We start from the raw sequence: 18,616 nt of genomic DNA, 5'->3' as shown, positions 1-18,616 counted from the left end.
AGGGCTGTTCCGATACCAGCGTCGTAAATACCTCCAGTACAGCCTAAAATGCTGGATTGGATATTGGCAAGTATGCAAGTCTTTGCACCAGTCTAATATCATGCAATTTATTAGTCCTGAAACAAGACCCTGCCTCTTCCCATCTATGACTGTATGCCAAATTTTTTAACTTGAGCCACTACATACAATAATAATAGCGATCATATCACATCCTTAGAGGGTTAGTAGTATGCAGCTGTTAAAAAAAACAGTAATTATATGTTTTTTAATACACTGGTATCAGATCAGTATCAGCAGATATACAAAGTTTAGACATTAGAGTTTGTATCTGGAAGGAAAAAAATGGTATTGGAATATATCCAATATAAACTGCATCAATATCTGTGCATTTAATGGCATGTTTTTTTAATTCTGCACATGTGCGAGAAAGGTCAACAGCCACCTGGGTCTAAAGCACCTTGATTTTAACACCTGAATGTCTATCAGCAATAGACAAAACAAATCTCAAAAATCTGATGTAAAATGTGCTTATTGTAGAAGCTGAGTTACTGTGCACCTAGTGTCACAGTGTCAGACCAACAGTTGCTCCAAACTACATTTTAAAAAATGGTCTGGCAGAACCCACAGTCATTCTATGAAAGATGAATATTTGTCAAGGGCAGGTCTCAACTGCGCCAGTGCTCTTCCTAAGAAGTGCCAGCAAAGAAATGTTCTGAATGAACATTTTGCAGACGTGTAATTGAACTCTTGCCAGAGCCGGTCAGCAAACATGGGAGAACAACCCTTTTAGAGGGCAAAATGTCAGACAGACACAGACTTTGAAAATGGCAACGATGACCGGAAGAGAGAAAGGAAGACAGCAGAACACAGTAGTCGGACAATGTCAGTGGTTCATACATCCTTTTACTCAGATTCCTGCACACCTACAGGTCATAATGAAACTTTTACATTAATCTTAGCATCCACAGACTGAGAATTACAAATATATTGATAGACATGCAGACAGAATTAAAAGTGAATGTTTCAGACTAAACAATTACAACAGCTCTTCATTCGCAATAGTATTTCATCAAAGATCTCAAGCAATTATTTTGTTGGGCTAGACTTTGCTGGTGGTTTGTCACTGTCATCTCCACTCTGTTTGTTTGAAAATGGTTTCTCAGTTGGACTGGGTTCAGCTTCTTCAGTGCTGGGAGTCTGAGAGGCAGCTGGCTTCTCTGTGGTTGGACTCTCAAGTTTCTCAGACTGCTCTGCCACAACAGTCTCCGTATCAACCTTGGTTTCTATGTTGGGGACAGTTGCTGAGCTTGTCTCATCTTTGACTTCAGTTACCACAGTGCCAACCTCCTCTGCAGCCTCTGCTGTTTTGGCCTCAGCTTCCTTGGCAGCAACCTCAGTCTCGGGCAGCTTCACATCTTCTGTAGCCACACTATCAGCCTCCTTGGTTGTTTGGACTTCAGCCTCCTTGGAAACCTCTGCTGTGGTGACTTCTGCTTCCATGGAAACCTCTGTTGCGGGGACTTCGGCTTCCTTGGAAACCCCTGCTGCGGTGACTTCCGCCTCCTTGGAAACCTCTGCTGTGGTGACTTCTGCTTCCTTGGAAACCTCTGTTGTGGGGACTTCGGCTTCCTTGGAAACCCCTGCTGGGATGACTTCCGCCTCCTTAGAAACCTCTGCCACTGTGACTTCCGCTTCCTTGGAAACCTCTGCCAGGGTGACTTCCGCCTCCTTAGAAACCTCTGCTGTGATGATTTCAGCTTCCTTGGAAACCTCTGCCAAGGTGACTTCAGCTTCCTTGGCAGCAATCTCTGTAACCAGGGCCTGACCTTCTGAGGTAAGCTCAGTGGCAGTAGTGTGAGGCTCCTTGGGGACCTCTGTAGCAATACTCTCGGACTCTCTGACTACATCCATCACTACTCCTTCAACCTCTTTAGTAATCTCTGATGTTTGAGACTCTGTTTCCACTACAACCTCATTTGTGTCCTTGACAACATCACTTTCCACCGCTTCAAGCTCCTTAGTGACTACTGCCTCAATCTCCTCAGTGACGGCTGCTACAGCATCAGCCACCTTGGCCACATCAGCTGCTACTGCTTCAGCCTCTTTAACAATGTTTGCCACAGACTCAGTGACCTGAGCTACATCACTTGCAATTTCCATTGCAACCTTTGCAGCATCAGTTGCGACTTCCTCGGCAGCCTTAATGGCTTCTGTTTCAACACCCTCAGCAGACGTGGCTGCTGACTCAGTTTCCTGGACAACAGTCTCCTGGGAGAGTTCGACTACTGTAGCCTCTGGCTCCTTAGAGACAACCGCGTCCAATTCATTCTCCTGAGCAACAGCAGAGACTGTTGTTTCCTCCTTGACTATTTCCGCAGCCTCAGTCTCCTGCGCAGCTACATCAGTAGTTGGCTCTTTAGTCACAGCAGCCGTTTCTTGGGCAGTGGAAGCTGGTGTACCCTCTTTAACCTCAGTGACTACATCCTTCACCTCGGGAACAACAGCGTCTGTAGCGACAGCTGTGCCTACAACCTCTTCAGTCAGATCCTTGATGGCCTCAACCTCCTGCACCAACGGGACAGCAGCAGCTGTCTCAACAATGGTTTCAGCAGTTTCTACAGTTGTCTCAGCAACAACTTCGCTTTCTCTAACCAAAGTGGCTGCCTCTTTGATGATAGCTTCTGCTTCCACTTCTGAAGGTAGAGCTGCTGCTTCTGCCTGAGCAGCGCTGCTCACAGCCTCTATGACTGGAAGGACTTCTTGTATTGTTGGGGTTGCAGCTTCGATTTGTCCAAGTGAAGCAGCATCCTGGGCTGTTATTGCTGCAGGCATTTCCTTAGGGAGGAGAACGCCGACCTTGCCAACACCCTCACCTGCTTCCATCAGCAGCCAGTCCATTTTCTGTGCGTGCTGGTTGATGGCATCATCAACTCTTGAGTCGATCATCGCTTCAGTCAAAACTCCATCTTCAGAGGAGTATGCAGCAGCCTTCCAGGGAAACAAATTTAATAAAAGGTTAAGCTTTGGATTTGTTTTGAAGCATATTTATTTTTTGTGTCAACCGGGCTTTTCTACTCACCTGCCAGGCCACACCAAGTTTGGAGATTTCACGACCTGACATGCCCTCTGCTCTTTTTGCGATGTCTGAGCACTTCTCGCCATAGTCGAACTGAGCCAACTTCAGTCTCCTGTTGAGTTAAATCACAAGAGGTTTGAACAATAAATGAGCCTTGAGCTTTAACTTGTTTCCTATCATTGATCATCTGCACATTTAGTGGTTTCAACTGATCAATGCACTCTGCAATGGTTTCTGTACTACATCTCCAGAGGACTTAAACATCATTTCATAAAAGCAATAAGTAAAGACTCAGACACCACTTTGGTTTCAGTCCTGAACACATTATATACACCATTATGCAACCTGAGCTAGTGAGGCGACCTCTAGGGACCAGTACTTTCCTTTGCGGTAGTAAATAACCTCTGCTACAGAGCAGCAACAGTAGCTGTTACTGAAATACAATAAGTGTACTCACTGTCTCCCTGTAGTGGCAGGACCTAGCACAAATTTGTCGAAATAGAGGCGCACCAATCTTTCCCTCTCCTCCAGACCAGGCAACGCAAAGTTTACAATCTCATCAACACGGTCATTAATGGCCCAGTCGAACTGTTCTGGCTGGTTACTAGCGAGCACCAGCATGAACCTGGGGAGAGAAAATGAGACCACTTAGACTCGGACAGTGACCTTTTCAGTCATGGCAATGACCTTTTCATATCCAGCCATGCACAGTGAATAACATAAGATACCAACTTGTTGCTCTGCTCCCCAGTGCGGTAGAGGAATGCATTGAGGGTGGCTCTGAGGTCCTCGCTGATTTTCTCCTGTGATGCAAAAATCATGACTCATGAATATATGATTAAAACACGGGGCACCATCACCATGCATATGGCACTGCAGCTGAACTCACTGTGGCTCGCTTACGCAGGAATGCATCAGCTTCATCTACGAACAGCAAGAGGCTGCAGGGAACCAGAGAACATCAAAGAGAATGATTTTAAAAGCTGCCATTTTGTTTAAGGCCTTTAATGTGATTATCCAGTAGAACTACAGCAGCTCTGTTTGCAACACGAAATGTGATCTATGCTATTGAACTCTGAGTCAACGTTTAACAACCGATGGCACATTTTAATGCTAATTTATTGAGTGCTAATGGAGCAAATGAAAGGGCCCTACCCTCTGCGGCTGGTGCTGGCCCAGTCAAACACCTTGTGCATGGCAGTGACTCCATCGCGCCCCATGGGTGCCACGTCCCCACCTGTCATGATGGCATAGTCCATCCCTGAGTGGAGAGCCAGTTTCTGAAAGGCAATGGAAAGAGCTTTACTCAAAAAGGAACAGTGAGGCAAAAAAAAGGAAAAACATACATGCACAACAATCTTAAATCAATCTTAATCTTAATCAATGTTCATACTAACAATACAGTGATTCTATGGATTCAAATCAAAGCAGAAATACAATGCATTACATCACAGAGAGAGACACAGAGATTTTTTGGGGAAAAAAAAAAACAAATAAAATTGAGATAATTAGGTCAAGACCATAAAGATATAGCTATAATAGGTTATATCAGTGCTGTAGTAGGAGCAGGAATAGCAAAACACACTTTCCTTCAACCATCTACTAAATCCAAGAATGTTACACCCAGGAATACCTTGGCAAAGAGTGTTTTTCCAGTTCCAGGGGGTCCATACATCAGGATGTTTCTGTACAGGCCTTTGTTCTGCCTGGTGTTACGAGTGGCAATGGCAATGTCTCTCACACGTTCTTCTAAAGCTGCCTGTGTGATCCACAGCACAGTGATGATATTCAGTGTTTTTCACTGGAAGACTACATGAATGTTGGATATAGAAGATATGGATAGGACAAAAACCGTAAATGACTCACGCTGAGCACCACGCCCTCTAAGGCGTCCTGCGGTCTGCTTCTCAGACGCCTGGTTGTCTAAAAGATGAGGAGAACAGGGAATTGCAAGGTGACTTGTTTTAGCACAAATCAGCTAACAGTTAACAGCCACACGAATGATGTAAGAATAATCAAAAAGTGACTCTTGTGCTCTTCTACAGACAAATTCAAATGTTTAGTTTCTGCTCTTTTCTCTGGGGGTAAAAACACGAAAAACAACCAAAGGAATCCTGAAATTAACAACATGAAACATTCAGCACACATTTACACCCATGTTATTTTAGTGTCTGAGAAATAAAATGAATTTACTTATTCATTTTACACACTTCACCGGTATAACTGATAGCATCTTTGAAGTTCTTCCTATTTTCATGTTACGTTCTAAAATTCTCCCAAATGCATACCATTTGGCAGGATTAGCTGGATGTGCTGCAGATGATACATGAACAAACAAATCCATTTAAACAATTCCCTGTCACAAAATAAATTTGATGCGCTACCAGCTGTTACAGGCTGATGTCGAAAACCTCAATTACAACAAGACTCCAGACATTTCACTGATAATTATGAACAGTGGCTCTTAAAAACAACAAAACAATAAATAATCCCCATGTGGAATACATTTATTTACATGTTAAGCTGTTTCATTATATACTAGGGCCACAACTAACCATTATTTTTATTGTTACTTAATCTGTCGATTATTTCCTTAATTAATTGATTAGTTCTTTGGTTCATAAAATGTCATAAATGAAAATCAAATCCCAGTATGACCTCCTCAAATGTCTAGTTTTGTCCTCACCCAAATATATTCAGTTTGATGTCACAGAGGAGTAAAGAAACAAGAAAATATTCACATTAAAGAAGCTGGAATCAGATCATTTTGACATTTTTCAAAAAAAAAAAGACTCCAAAAAACTGATCAAATATAAAATTTAAAACATGAAATATTACATATACATATATAAAACATGAAAATTAGGATGTAGTTTGACCTTGATTGGATGTTTGATGGCCTCTCCAACAGTAATCCTCGACGTCTCTCGGACCAGGGAGGGTTTGCCCAGACGAGATTCTATGTAGCGCCCGGCCACTGCTGTGGCGTTCCTGGCTGAATACACTCCTGCTGCCAACAGGGTCAACCCGGCAACCTGTGACGAGCAAAAACCAAACACACATCTTCAAACATGCTGTGCGGCACATAAAATATGAAGACCACTGCTTCCCATAATCCTCTGCAGTCCCCCAGTGGTGAAAGTGTGACAAAGCGTGACAGGTCTGACATGGATTTACCGTGGCTGTGAGCTTGTCCCAGTCAGAGACGAAGGCCCTGAATCCCTCCCCAAACACCGCTCCCGCCGTCCTGCCAGGAACAAAACACAATTATCACTCTGACGGCCTCCGCTGTGGCAGAAACACTCACTTCTGCCCTCTGGGACTTTTGTTTTAATACCTACTTACAGCTGAGAGAGATACGAGGAGATAACATGTCAGGATTAAGGAAAGTGGAAAGTCATTGTGTCCTCACTTTATAGATTCAAGGACAGTTTGTCTGTGTTCAGCAGCTTTCAGGCGGATCTGTTCCCTGATCAGGTCTGCATTCTCCCGCTCCACCTGGGCTCGGGCTTTGGCCTCGGCTTCAACGCGAAGCAGGTCGTTCTTGTGTCTCAGCTCCATTTCATGTTCAATGGTAGCTGCGAGGAAAAGAAGCAGATATTACACTTTTGAGAGAGCTGAGCATTTGACCTACTTTAAATCAGCATCATTTAGCATATTAATACATTATCCAAAAAGTAGACTGAAACTAATTTAAAGTTACAGCTCATATAGACCTATAGGCTCTTCTATACCCTAATCATTTTGCACAAAAGTCACTATTCAGGGGACTGTTTGGATTATTTGAAGTAAGGCTTTATGAGGGTCTTATCCATAGTCATAGACACAACTCCAGTCAGAGCAATGTACTGCTGTGGACAGGGTCAGCAACAAAATGCATTTTGATCTTATTTTATCTGTTTCACTGTACACTATATTTGGAATATTTCCACTGATTTACCTTGCTGTCAGACAGCCTTTTAAAATGACTATTTTTGCCAATGAAGTTTGGTTGGTTCGGAGAGATTGATATTGAGCTTATATAACAGCGGTTTCCTGTCAGACACGGCTGTCTAACAGCAAGGTAAAGTGGTGAAAATATTTTAAATATAGCGTACACTTAAACTGATCTAATTTTTGTTTAGATGGCTAAGATACGTTTTGCCACTGACCCTTTCCACAGCAGTACATTGGTTAACTTCCTACATCCATACACCTGCTGCTTCTCCAACTGACGATGGATAAACTTCATTTCAAATAATCTGAATTATCCCTTTAAGTGACATATGATTTTCAAAAGCCTTGCGGAGAGGTTGCAACTAAATTTTGTTTGTTAATTGCCAATTAATTTGTGATTATTTTGATAATTACTCATTTAATCTATAAAACGACAAAAATTTCCCACAGCTCAATGTGGTGTCATCAAGTTGCTTCTTTTGACCAAACAAAAGTCCAAAACCCAAAGACTCTTTATTTACCATCATAAATGACAAAGAAAAGCAGCAAATCCTTACATTTAAAAAGCAGGAATGAGCAAATGTTTGGCATTTTTGTTTGGAAAATGACTGAAACAATAAATTATCAAAATAGCTGGCACTTCATTTGCTAAACTAATAGATTATATGAGTAATTGTTGCAGCTCTAAAAGGTCTCAAAGTAGCACTGAAATTTTTATTTCAAATAATCTGAGGTCCTTCAAAAACTTTCTGTATGTGTTCATAAATTATTTATTCATTTCCTTATTTTTTTTTTCTTATAAAAGAAACCATTACAACAGATCTATTTGTGTTTATTTTTGTTGTTGTTCAGTTAAAGAAAATAAAACATGGAACAGCCTCATTAATTGGAACAGAGACCCAGTGCAAATGTTGAGTGAAGCGCCAAGTCATCATGATGATAAACACTAGAATAATGTTAATATTGTGTGAGAGTTTTAAACCCCACTGGGTTGGGAAGCTTTCTTCCAACACAGAGCGTCGGGCCCCGGAGAGCCACAAATCTCAGAGTGAGCCATGTAATCGCTGACTCATCTGTACTGATCAACTACCTGCAGATATATTAGAGTCATTCTTTACTTTGGAGCAGCACAAATCCTACTTATTGCATCTTTAAGTAGGATAATAAAGGAGTTTTTACATGACATTATGAGTGGATGAGTAATGTGTAAATTATCCTCTACCTTTTCTCATGGCCTCTTGCTTCATAACTGATTCCTCCTGTTTGCGGAGGTTCTCCTCATTGAGGAATTGCTGTGGATGAAAAGAATATATGTATACATAATGAAAGCTCCATTCAGGTATACAGATGTATTAATTTCAAGTGCCCATTTAAAAGGTTTACCTGTTGCCTGAGCTGATCATCATACCTCTGTCTGGCCAGTTTGTCTTGATATTGTGCCCTCTAGAGGCGATACAGAAAATAATTCATTCAATTCAAATGTGAAGTACATATTACCTGTGTTTTACTGTCAGAATAGCATGGTGTGTGTGCAGTGTTGTTGCATACCGCCTGGTTTTGCTTCGTCTCCTCTGCAAGTGTTTTGCGTCTCTCCTCACCCTGCAGGTGGATCTGTTCACCCTTCAGCTGCTCCACAGCCGCCTCATATTCCTGTGGGGAAATTTGGTTAGTGCATTAAGCTTACAGGGTTTGGCGGTAACTGCTTCTGAACACAGTATCAGTTGGTCACACAATCACATCATGAGTCCGTCTCCTCCAGCACCTACTTTCACTTTACTCTGATGCTCCAGCTGTACGGTCTGCTCCTGCATACGAGCCAGGTCCAGCGCTTCTTTGGCATGTCCTAAATAAAAAAGAAAATAACTCACTGAGTGATGCAGCTTTTTTCATTCTGTTTAGGGATGCATGATAATACTGACATGTCATTGGGTTGATTGTTAAAAGCTCATATCGGCCCAAAGTGAGCATCCCTCCCAACATAACAGACTGATAAGATAACGTTTTAATTATGCACATGTGACACAAGTTTGTCTACAGTGTGGGGTTTTTTTCAAGTGTCCAAAAAGTTATTTGCAATCATTACACGTGTGAGGAGATGCCAAATCACATTTCCTCAACACGAAAAACTGAATTGCCCATCTTGAACGCCGTCATCCCGATCATTACGACAAATTTGTCAAGAACAAAGAGAAACAGGCCGAGAGATAAAACCTGTCAGCAGGTTTTCTTATTTTGCTCAGTGAATATGTACATTTTGAAAAGCGCTGTATACTCAACAAACAGAACACACAGAGATGCTGATTAAACACCTTGATTATTGCACAGGTGTGTCTTTGGTTGATGACAATAAAAGGCCACTCTAAATTGTACAGTTTTATCCTGAAAAAGACATTTAGTTTTACACAGAACCATGGCTATTTCACCGAGCGCAGAGATACCACTTTTTCTCCAGGATGGCAAAGTCATGACCTGCTCTACTCTGCCTCTGATTGGCCTACGCTGATATTCTTACCCTCACCCTGACCAATCACCCCTCATGCTTAAACCAACCCAGCAACCCAACCAACACAGGGAACGAGTACTAGCCAATCAGAGTCAGAATAGGGCAGGTCATGACTTTGCCCTTTCTTGGGGAAAAAAAATGTGGTGTCTGTAACCCATAATACAGTGTCTAATACATTTTTGCCCAGTATAAAACTGCACATTTTGGCCTTTTATTGTGACCATTCCAAAGCACACCTGTGCAATAATCGTGCTGTTAAATCAGCATCTCTATATGCCACATTTGTCAGGTGAATGGATTATCTTGGCAAAGGAAAGGTGCTCACTAAACTGGATTTTTAACAAATTTGCAAACAAATGTGCACCTTTATGTGCACAGCGGAAGTCTTAGATTTTTTATTTCCACTCATGAAAATGGAAGCAAAAAAGTGTTGCATTTATATTTTTGTTGAGTGTATTTTATATCTGCAGTTGCTAATGGGCCATCACAATAGGATAAAGATTGTTAATTCTCTGCAATAAGGTGGGAAAAATATATTGACATCAATCAGCCAACATGAGTTAAAATGTTGGCAAATCAGATATCTGCAAAAATCCAATTTCGTGCATCCCTAATTCAGCTATTTCAGTTTTAACCATCAGGGCAATTAAAGGGACACTTTTTAGTATTATATAATTTAAACCTCCAACACGTGGATGATTTGGAACTGAATTTGTTTTTCTTCAGTGGGTTTGCTGAGAGCACAGCAGAAATCCGATAGGTGGGTGAAGTGACCATTGTTAAAAAACACATGCACTGTGCTTGACACGCACTGGTAAAAATATCCTCACACAGAGAAAAGCACTGAGCATGTTCATCTGCACATGCTGACATGTGTGACAGGTGAGGAGCTGAGCTGCAGCAGGGACACTTTGTTCCTTCTTTGCTCCCTGACACGCCCACCATCACTGTCTAACTTTGCTGCAGGCGGTGTAGGTCAAATAGGATAGTAGCACATGTGCATCAAGCAGCAGGCTGCATTGAAAATAATTCATAGAAACTGCAAGCTAACCTTTATTTACAATAACACATACATCTGAACTTCTTGGAATGCATTGTTAGAGTTTTTGGATACAGTTACATTGAAGCAGAACATAATGTGATCATTTCATAACTTCTGAACTTCTTCCAGCGCCCGGTGTTTGGGGGAGGTAAACTTTTTTTTTTTTTTTAAAGTTGAAATATTATCCGTTTTGTGCTGGTTAGTCTGATATATGTATGCCGAATTAAAGAATGACACCCAAAATTTAAGTAGTGCTCATTAGACATAATGTTCTAAATGTGAACATTTGCCAGGGAACACTAAGCTTTCAGCTTCATATTTTGAGTGGAATTCGGCGTGAAGTGCTCTCTCATCCGAAAAGAACAGAACGTGCCAACACCGGAAAGTTTGTCAAGTGCAGCAAAGTAAAAATGAACTTAAAAATAGCACAGAGATAATGAAAGAAAGTTAGTATTTTTGTTAAATGCCGAAAAAAATAAATAATGATAATAATACAACACACGTGATTTGTCGAGCTCCCTTGCAGCCTTTGCAGCTCTCTCCAGCCCAGTCGGGTCAAAGTTGCTCCACTTATCTCCGGGTTTGTCTCCCCCCGAACCTCCTGCTGCTCCACCGGCGGCACCTTCGGCAGGAGCAGCCGGGCTTTGCTCCTCCACCGGCGGCGACCCGGAGCCCTTCCTCCCCCAGCCGAAGAGCCACGACATGCTGCCTCAAGAGCGTCCGTGCAACAGGCTGCACTTTGAGTTTGTGGTAGTGTAGCAGCCCATGCTGGTTGGACCCAAGTCAAGTACGCACAGAAGGTGAAAAACTTCCTGTGCAGACTTTCAAAATAAAATAATTATTGACAAGTATCCAACAGTCTTCTTCAACTGTCTATACAATTGAACAGGATAAGAGAGGAGGAATTTATGATAAAATAATATTAATTGTTGTACATAATGTCTGATTCATCGCCTTTTATTGTTATTTATGATCTGTTATTTAAACTTTATATCCATTAAAAAAGCATTAAAAATAACACCCAACAGGTGACAATTTAATGCTTTTATTCTGAAAATATGAAACTTAACAATAAACGTATTATTATTATTATTATTATTATTGTTATTATTATTATTATTATTATTAGAAGAAGAAGAAGAATCATCATCATCATCACTCGCCTGCATCTAATATTATCCAATTTATTAAGCCTTTTAAGTTTATTTATGTGATTGATAGATATACAGTTTTACAAATCAAAATGAAACAACAATGACAATGAATAATGAAATGAGACGCAACATTTTATCTAATGAGAAAATAGTGGTGTAATATATTTAAGTTAATGAAGTCCTGTTGGCTGTGTCCTGTGTGCACTAATATCACAGATGAAGGGTACATCTTATTTCTAATCTTGAAAGTGCACGTTAAATTTTATTGACCATATGGACAAAGGCCGCCAAATAAATTAAAATATACATAAGTTTTTCCCTTGACCTTCAAATTCATTACCATCAGAATAGCTTATGGTATGGCACATCTCTGTCCCAAGATGTCATGCATAGTGAAAGAGAACAGACTGGCACACATTACGTCACTTGAATGCATACATAAAATACTCATAATATAACCACACAGTGTGGCTTCTACCTCTTCCGGACTTTTAAGGTGACATGGTGTATAAAAACTGCCTATAAATAAAGAAACTGTTAATATAATTTAAAACAGAACTTGAGTGGCTCATTTGCAGAAACTGCACTATTGCAGTAGCAAACCAGTAACAGCATATGTTTAATATATGCTATATATTATTATATATTATTTATTATATTTTTATTATTATATATATATAATATATGCTTAATAACATATATGACAAATGGATGGGTCAAGGACGCATTGGGTGATAATGCGTAATAATCCAAAGTACTTCATTAAGTTGATTGACTTTTTTCATGATGAAAAAAAAACATATTGAGACAGAAAAGAAAAATATACAGTATGAAATATAAACCAAAATGGAATACATCCAGTAAAGGGTATTTTTTAAATAAATCATCACTATGATCGAATAAAAACGACTGAAAAATAGAGTAAAATCTAATTTATGATCATTATGACCAATAACCCAGTTAAAATTAATTGTACATGACGTAGGGACAGCGTTGTTTTTCAGTTATGGCTACATACAGTATGTAACCGACCCCAGTTTACAGCAATGAGAGTTGTGAAAGAGGCTCATACATATGGTGCCTTCAGGTGCTGTCGAATATATTTATTATTCAAAGGTCAAGTATACTTTTGCGACCAACTCACACTCCGGCACAACACCAGAAAAACATGTGACTTCAACAACAAATTAAAAAAATGGTATTATGTAAAAATAATAATAATAATATCTTCCAATGAAACAATAAAAATCACATGTTAATAGATAAAGTGAAAGATACTCAAGAAAAATTACTGAAATGTCACTTGTTATGTGACTGTGTCTTAAATAAGATGTAATAAAATAATTTGACTAGAAATTATGCAGTGAAAATGTCCGTGTGGTGATTTGTAGGTCATCTCCAGAGGGGAACCCCAGACCCGCGAAAAATCTCGCGAGAGTTATTATTTTAACCCAAACTATGATCCTTTCCTACCTTAATCAGGTGTTTTTCTGCCCATACACCTGCCCAGATTTTTAACCACAGTATTGTCACATTATAAAACATGATAAGTTTGTACAACATACAGAGTAAAGAAATATATCTCGCGAGACTTTCCAGGGTTCCCTTCTAGACACGACCCAGTTTGTGGTCTAGCAGCCGGGTGACAGAGCTGGGCGGGAGCACCTGAAGGCAACAGCCGCGACGCATGCCAACGTGTCTTGCGTCACATGAATGCATATAGAGGGCGGAGCTTCAGGTTACATACAGTGGACCTGTGAGAAAAGTGAGCTGTCGTGTCTGTATTGAAGTGTAGTTACTTTCACAAACAGACAAAGTCGTAAAGATGTCGGCGGTTTGTGTCTCCTTGAGTCGAAATGTTTTGGCTATTAGGAACTCTGGCATGATGGTGGTGAGTTCAAAACAATTTTATCCAGTAGTACAACAGACATGCCTCATGGGCTACTGTTAGTAATGTGTTCGCTAACTATTCGGTGTTTTTTTTATATAGTATATGTATAATATAATATAATATAATATAATTTGTGTATAGTAGGAAGTATACTATAAAGTGTATAATAGTAATGGTAGACTTGTCATTAAACGACCTGTAATAACACACCCTGCTCCTAGGCTATGTGTGTGGGTAAATGTGACATATATTAAATGAAGAAGCTTACACTAGCACTGTTTGCATCACTGTAAAGTATTAATGGCAATAGTAGAAATTTAGTTCTGGCACAATAGTCAAAATTTTATTAGTAAAATGGCATAGTGAATGTATAGCGAACAAATGGATATATCCATTGTTGGCAAGTCCTCCCTCCCTGTGTTTCATAATGTGACAAAGACTCGTATATCAGATCTGAACGCTTTCTGGCAGCTATATGTTTATTTCTTATAACTATGTAAAAAAAAATATTCTAGTTATTTGAATTAAGTCCTTTTTTCATTGTCCTTAAAGAGTCAGTTAGGTAAGAGTCGACTGCTCAGTGATGTAACACTTTCATGTCAGTTCAGCTCATGTACCACTAGGGGGAGACTCTGTACCTTCTTATGCAAAAGGAGCAATAACCATTACAGTCCTACTATACTGTATAACTGGCCAAAACGTCATAAAATGTAATAGTTTCTAACTTGTAACTTGTAACTCTAATTGTGTTATTTACATTTTACAACATCTATACTTTTTAATATCCATAATATGGCTTTTAAATGCTTTTGCTGGAATAAATGTATTATTTTGGTTGTTTTGACCTTGTGGTGCCTTTGTCTTTTTATGTTCACAAGTTCATTCTACTGTTAAGTACTTCAAAGTGCTATTGTTTTTGTTTGTATGAGTTGATGTATTAGTACCAGTAGTGTCCCCTAGTGTTACAGTATAGAATTACCAAGTGCTTCCTATTTTAGCTTTGGTTGACCCAACTAGCAGCTAGGTCACATCATGTTGTGCTTCTTTGTACATAACTCATGCTTTTATTGCTCTTTATCTGTCTCACACATGAAAGGAAGTTTGTAGTGGAGAGGTAAAAGAAGATGAAGAATACATGAGAAAGTAAACATTGGAACAAAAGTCATGAATTATGCCTATTGTAGAATCTCCATTTTCAATTATCTGCGACTCATATATGCTGCCTCTCTTGTTTAATATCTGTGATGCAGATGGTGCGGTACGCTCAGACTGCTGCTGCCCCGGCCCCTGAACCCAGGATCAAAAAGTTCCAGATCTACCGTTGGGACCCTGACACCGCTGGAGACAAACCACGAATGCAGACATATGAAATTGATCTCAACACGTAAGTCATGACCAGGTCGACGAAAGGAAGATTGTTGAGCTATGTTTTAATCTTTACATAAACATAATTGGTATCATAATGTTTTTATATTCTTTGTATTGTTAACAAAGCTGTGGTCCAATGGTTCTGGATGCCCTCATTAAGATCAAGAATGAGATTGACCCCACACTCACATTCAGACGCTCCTGCCGTGAGGGTAAGATACCAAGAACATCTTGATTCAGTTTGCGCAAAAATCAAATAGAGACAAGTAAAAATCAAAACAGATGAAATAGGTCTGTTACAGTGACCCTTTGTGCCAGAGGTCAGCGACCCATTGATTGTGTATTTCTTCAGGTATCTGTGGCTCATGTGCCATGAACATAAACGGAGGCAACACACTGGCGTGTCTTAACAAAATTGACACCAACACAAGCAAAGTGACCAAAATCTACCCGCTCCCACACATGTATGTGGTCAAAGATCTGGTGCCTGTAAGTACTGCATGTGTAGAAAGTTTATTTCCATGACCATATTTTAAAGAGTTCGTGAATACTATAGAGCATGGTGAGAGCTGAAATGAGAAAATAGCATGAATCTAAAGGTGCATTTACCGGTCGTTTGAATGCCTGTTATGTTTTCAACCAGGACATGAGCAACTTCTACGCACAGTACAAGTCCATCGAGCCCTACCTGAAGAAGAAGGATGAAACTCAGGAGGGGAAGACGCAGTATTTCCAGTCAGTGGAGGACAGGCAGAAACTGGTAAATAAATCAACTTCTCGCTGTAAAAAATATAGACCTCTCACAAATGATATACCATATCTTCTGGCGGCCATATTGGAGGTCTTCATACCATGATCGCCGCCACAGAGGCTGTCAGAATAACCTGTTCTTATGAACCCAACAGGACGGCCTGTATGAGTGCATCCTCTGTGCTTGCTGCAGCACCAGCTGTCCCAGCTACTGGTGGAACGGCGACAAATACCTGGGACCTGCTGTCCTGATGCAGGTGGGTAAAGACACTGAGAACATCTGAGAACGTCATTTATTTATGAGACATATGTCCCAATAATTCAAATGTAAAATGTTTTAACAAGAATAAAATTCCAGAGTCAGAGTAGAGGCCTTATGAGGATTTATTGAGCATCTTTTCACACCAGAAACCAAAATCATTGGATGGAAGTAAAATGGGAAGTTTGATAAATTCTTATCACCAGTTAAGAAAATAATGTTACGTTTGCTCTGAGGGTGGTGGCAGAGCAAAGGCCATGCTGTTAATATTTAAGCAGATTATTATGTGGTCAGGGTCTCTTTTGTACATCAGCCTCACCTGTGCTTTGAGCTCAATGCTGATGATAGAGTTGGTACGTTTACATCAACTCCTGGATGTTACCATGTAGATGTTGGTTATATTCAAAATTCTTCCAGCAGAAGTTACCCTTTAAACAGATAGTTTGGGTTTTTGGAGTTACAGAGGTACTCAAAGTGAGTATATTACCTACAGTAGATGAAGATCAACACTAGTTTTGAGAAGCAGCAGGAGTGCTGGTGTAGGAAGCTAAGCAATGTACAGCTGTGGACAGTGTGGCTTTGGAAAGATCAGTATTTGGCTTTTAGTGGCAATTTCCCATCGGAATATGTTGTCTGATTGAAAGGTAAAATTGTGAAAATATTGTAAATATAGCGTGTGCTTAAATGGATATTGATTTTTTATTTTTAGGTTGCTAAATTACTTTTTGCTTTCTGCTGTAGGTAATACACTGACAAGTACCTCATACAACCCTGTCTCCAAAAATCCACACTATTCTAGGAGGTTTTATATCAGTTCATTCCTCCAAAACTCATGATGTAGATTCTGTCACGAGTTTAAGAAGAATAATGTCATAAACTTAAATGCTGACCGTGTGAGAAACCTGACCTAGAGACAATGATTGTCCAAATTTCAAGCCATTTGATTCAGTAGTAATCAAGATATTTCACTCTGGATCAAGTTTTCGACTGATTGGTATAACAAGACCTGATAATTAAAAGTTAAGCAGAGCAAAAAAAACAGATGATAAGTGTGTTATTACCCCACAGGCATACAGGTGGATGATTGACTCCCGTGATGAATTCACTGAGGAACGTCTGTCTAAACTTCAGGACCCCTTCTCTCTCTACCGCTGCCACACTATCATGAACTGCACCAAGACTTGCCCCAAGGTACCTTGATTAAACACACACACAAACACACACACTCTCAGAGTTAATAGAGTTGTAGTTTCTCACTGTCTGTCTGACACGTGTCTCCACAGGGACTCAACCCAGGAAAGGCCATTGCAGAGATCAAGAAAATGATGGCGACTTACAAAGAGAAGAAAGCAGCAGCTTCGTGAACATCTGAAAGATCCAGCGGGCTCAGGAGCGACTAACATTACCCTGAACTAAGTTAAGAGGAAGAGAGGAGCCGACCAGGAGCTTTCGCCTGCATCAGCATCTTTTCAGATTGTCATGGATGTGTGAGATGTGAGCGTGTGGATGCGTGTGAGCATGACTGTATCAGGGAGCAGATGACAGGAAAGCAGGAAAAACTGGTGCTGGAAAGACCTGTTAAGCAAAATATTTTGAGTGATGCAACATGTTGGACCACATTTCTGCTGTTTGTCTGCACAGTGAAAATACGAGGTTCTGTTGTATTTACTCTTTCGATAAGCTCATGACATTGTATTCAGACTGTAAATATTTAAATATGTGTTCATTAAAGATGTGCTGGGCTCATTCTGGAAATTATGTTTTTTTTTTAGATAAGACACTTTTGTGACACTTTTGTTGACTGACTTTGCAATAAAAAGGATTTAAGGATCTAATGAGACATGTTATAACAAGACACTTTCCTGTTATAACAAGATTTAACTTCTCTGGTTAGAATATCTCTTCTTAAAGCGTTGCTTATTCTAACAGCAATATATTACAAACTGTTAAGTTGCATATCAGGTCTTTTCACAACAGACATTTTGACTGGTCATGGTAGGAAAACACAGGTGTCACTAACAACAGTAACAATGGCGCTGTTGTTTTCAAGTGTCCCAGTAAGCCAATACAGTGTGACAGTGAGTCATCATGCACAATACCAGGACACCAGAACTGAGGCAGCTAAATGGATCACTTGATGGATTTACACCCGCGCTTTTGCTGCTTAGACAAGTCTGCTGTAAAAAAGTCTCCTGGGATGTGGTGACTGTTTTCATTTATGAGAGTTAGTGAGACATGAATGTGTTAAAGAGCCTTGGTGGGATGTATGTTACCATGCATGAAATCCCAGGTTTCTGCAGTAACCTCGAAACATGATGTTGCTTTAAGTTGTGTTAAATGATTAGAAACCTGGCACCGCAGTTAGATGTCTGGTCAAAAAACACAATTTCTTGGCCATGAAATAAGTAGTGGTTTTGGGGGAAAATTACTGACCAGCTGTAACAGGGGTTCGATTGGAGGACGATAAATACCAGCCAAAGGTATCCACAACCTGGCAACCCTAATGAAGCTATGGAGTATTAATAAATACATAAGGTGAAACTTATCAGTATTTAACAAAGGATGCCCTTGAAATTAATGTGTTTTTTCACAGTCCTAATTAAAATTTGTAGGGTGAGACTGACAAAAAAAAGAACT

The 18,616-nt window shown here is 40.0% G+C and overlaps 2 protein-coding genes across 2 annotated transcripts; one reads left to right on the top strand and one right to left on the bottom strand.

Moving 5' to 3' along the window:
- Nucleotides 1–883: 883 nt before the first annotated feature.
- LOC146325586 (uncharacterized) lies at nt 884–11,322 on the bottom strand. The gene is made up of 16 exons (XM_084721670.1): nt 11,060–11,322; nt 8,779–8,855; nt 8,561–8,662; nt 8,396–8,455; nt 8,235–8,304; nt 6,489–6,654; nt 6,254–6,323; nt 5,956–6,111; nt 4,943–4,999; nt 4,710–4,835; nt 4,232–4,356; nt 3,966–4,017; nt 3,809–3,879; nt 3,534–3,701; nt 3,080–3,188; nt 884–2,988 (listed from the first exon to the last, which is right to left on the bottom strand). The coding sequence occupies exons 1-16, from the start codon at nt 11,259–11,261 to the stop codon at nt 1,087–1,089; spliced, it is 3,513 nt and encodes a 1,170-aa protein (XP_084577796.1). The 5' UTR covers nt 11,262–11,322; the 3' UTR covers nt 884–1,086.
- Nucleotides 11,323–13,440: 2,118 nt separating this feature from the next.
- Nucleotides 13,441–17,734, top strand: LOC146325585 (succinate dehydrogenase [ubiquinone] iron-sulfur subunit, mitochondrial). Its single transcript, XM_084721669.1, has 8 exons — nt 13,441–13,602; nt 14,853–14,986; nt 15,097–15,182; nt 15,323–15,459; nt 15,614–15,730; nt 15,876–15,977; nt 17,048–17,170; nt 17,263–17,734. Exons 1-8 carry the CDS (start codon nt 13,537–13,539, stop codon nt 17,341–17,343), a joined length of 846 nt encoding a protein of 281 aa, XP_084577795.1. The 5' UTR covers nt 13,441–13,536; the 3' UTR covers nt 17,344–17,734.
- The last annotated feature ends 882 nt before the right edge of the window (nt 17,735–18,616 follow it).

The sequence above is a fragment of the Lutjanus erythropterus genome, chromosome 6 (assembly GCF_056507025.1).
Source record: "Lutjanus erythropterus isolate fLutEry1 chromosome 6, fLutEry1.hap2, whole genome shotgun sequence".
Taxonomy (NCBI): domain Eukaryota; kingdom Metazoa; phylum Chordata; class Actinopteri; order Lutjaniformes; family Lutjanidae; genus Lutjanus; species Lutjanus erythropterus.
The sequence above is the reverse complement of the archived record's forward strand: the minus strand, read 5'-3'. Positions and strand labels throughout refer to the sequence as shown.

What these genes read in the sequence shown, in the direction of transcription:
- LOC146325586 (XM_084721670.1), bottom strand. Translation starts at nt 11,261, where the DNA reads ATGTCGTGGCTCTTCGGCTGGGGGAGGAAGGGCTCCGGGTCGCCGCCG. An exon ending in AGCATCAGAGTAAAGTGAAA is followed by an intron (nt 8,663 to 8,778) that starts GTAGGTGCTGGA and finishes ATTTCCCCACAG; the next exon opens with GAATATGAGGCGGCTGTGGA. An exon ending in ATGATCAGCTCAGGCAACAG is followed by an intron (nt 8,305 to 8,395) that starts GTAAACCTTTTA and finishes TTTCATCCACAG; the next exon opens with CAATTCCTCAATGAGGAGAA.
- LOC146325585 (XM_084721669.1), top strand. Translation starts at nt 13,537, where the DNA reads ATGTCGGCGGTTTGTGTCTCCTTGAGTCGAAATGTTTTGGCTATTAGG. An exon ending in GGAACTCTGGCATGATGGTG is followed by an intron (nt 13,603 to 14,852) that starts GTGAGTTCAAAA and finishes TCTGTGATGCAG; the next exon opens with ATGGTGCGGTACGCTCAGAC. An exon ending in TGGAGGACAGGCAGAAACTG is followed by an intron (nt 15,731 to 15,875) that starts GTAAATAAATCA and finishes TGAACCCAACAG; the next exon opens with GACGGCCTGTATGAGTGCAT.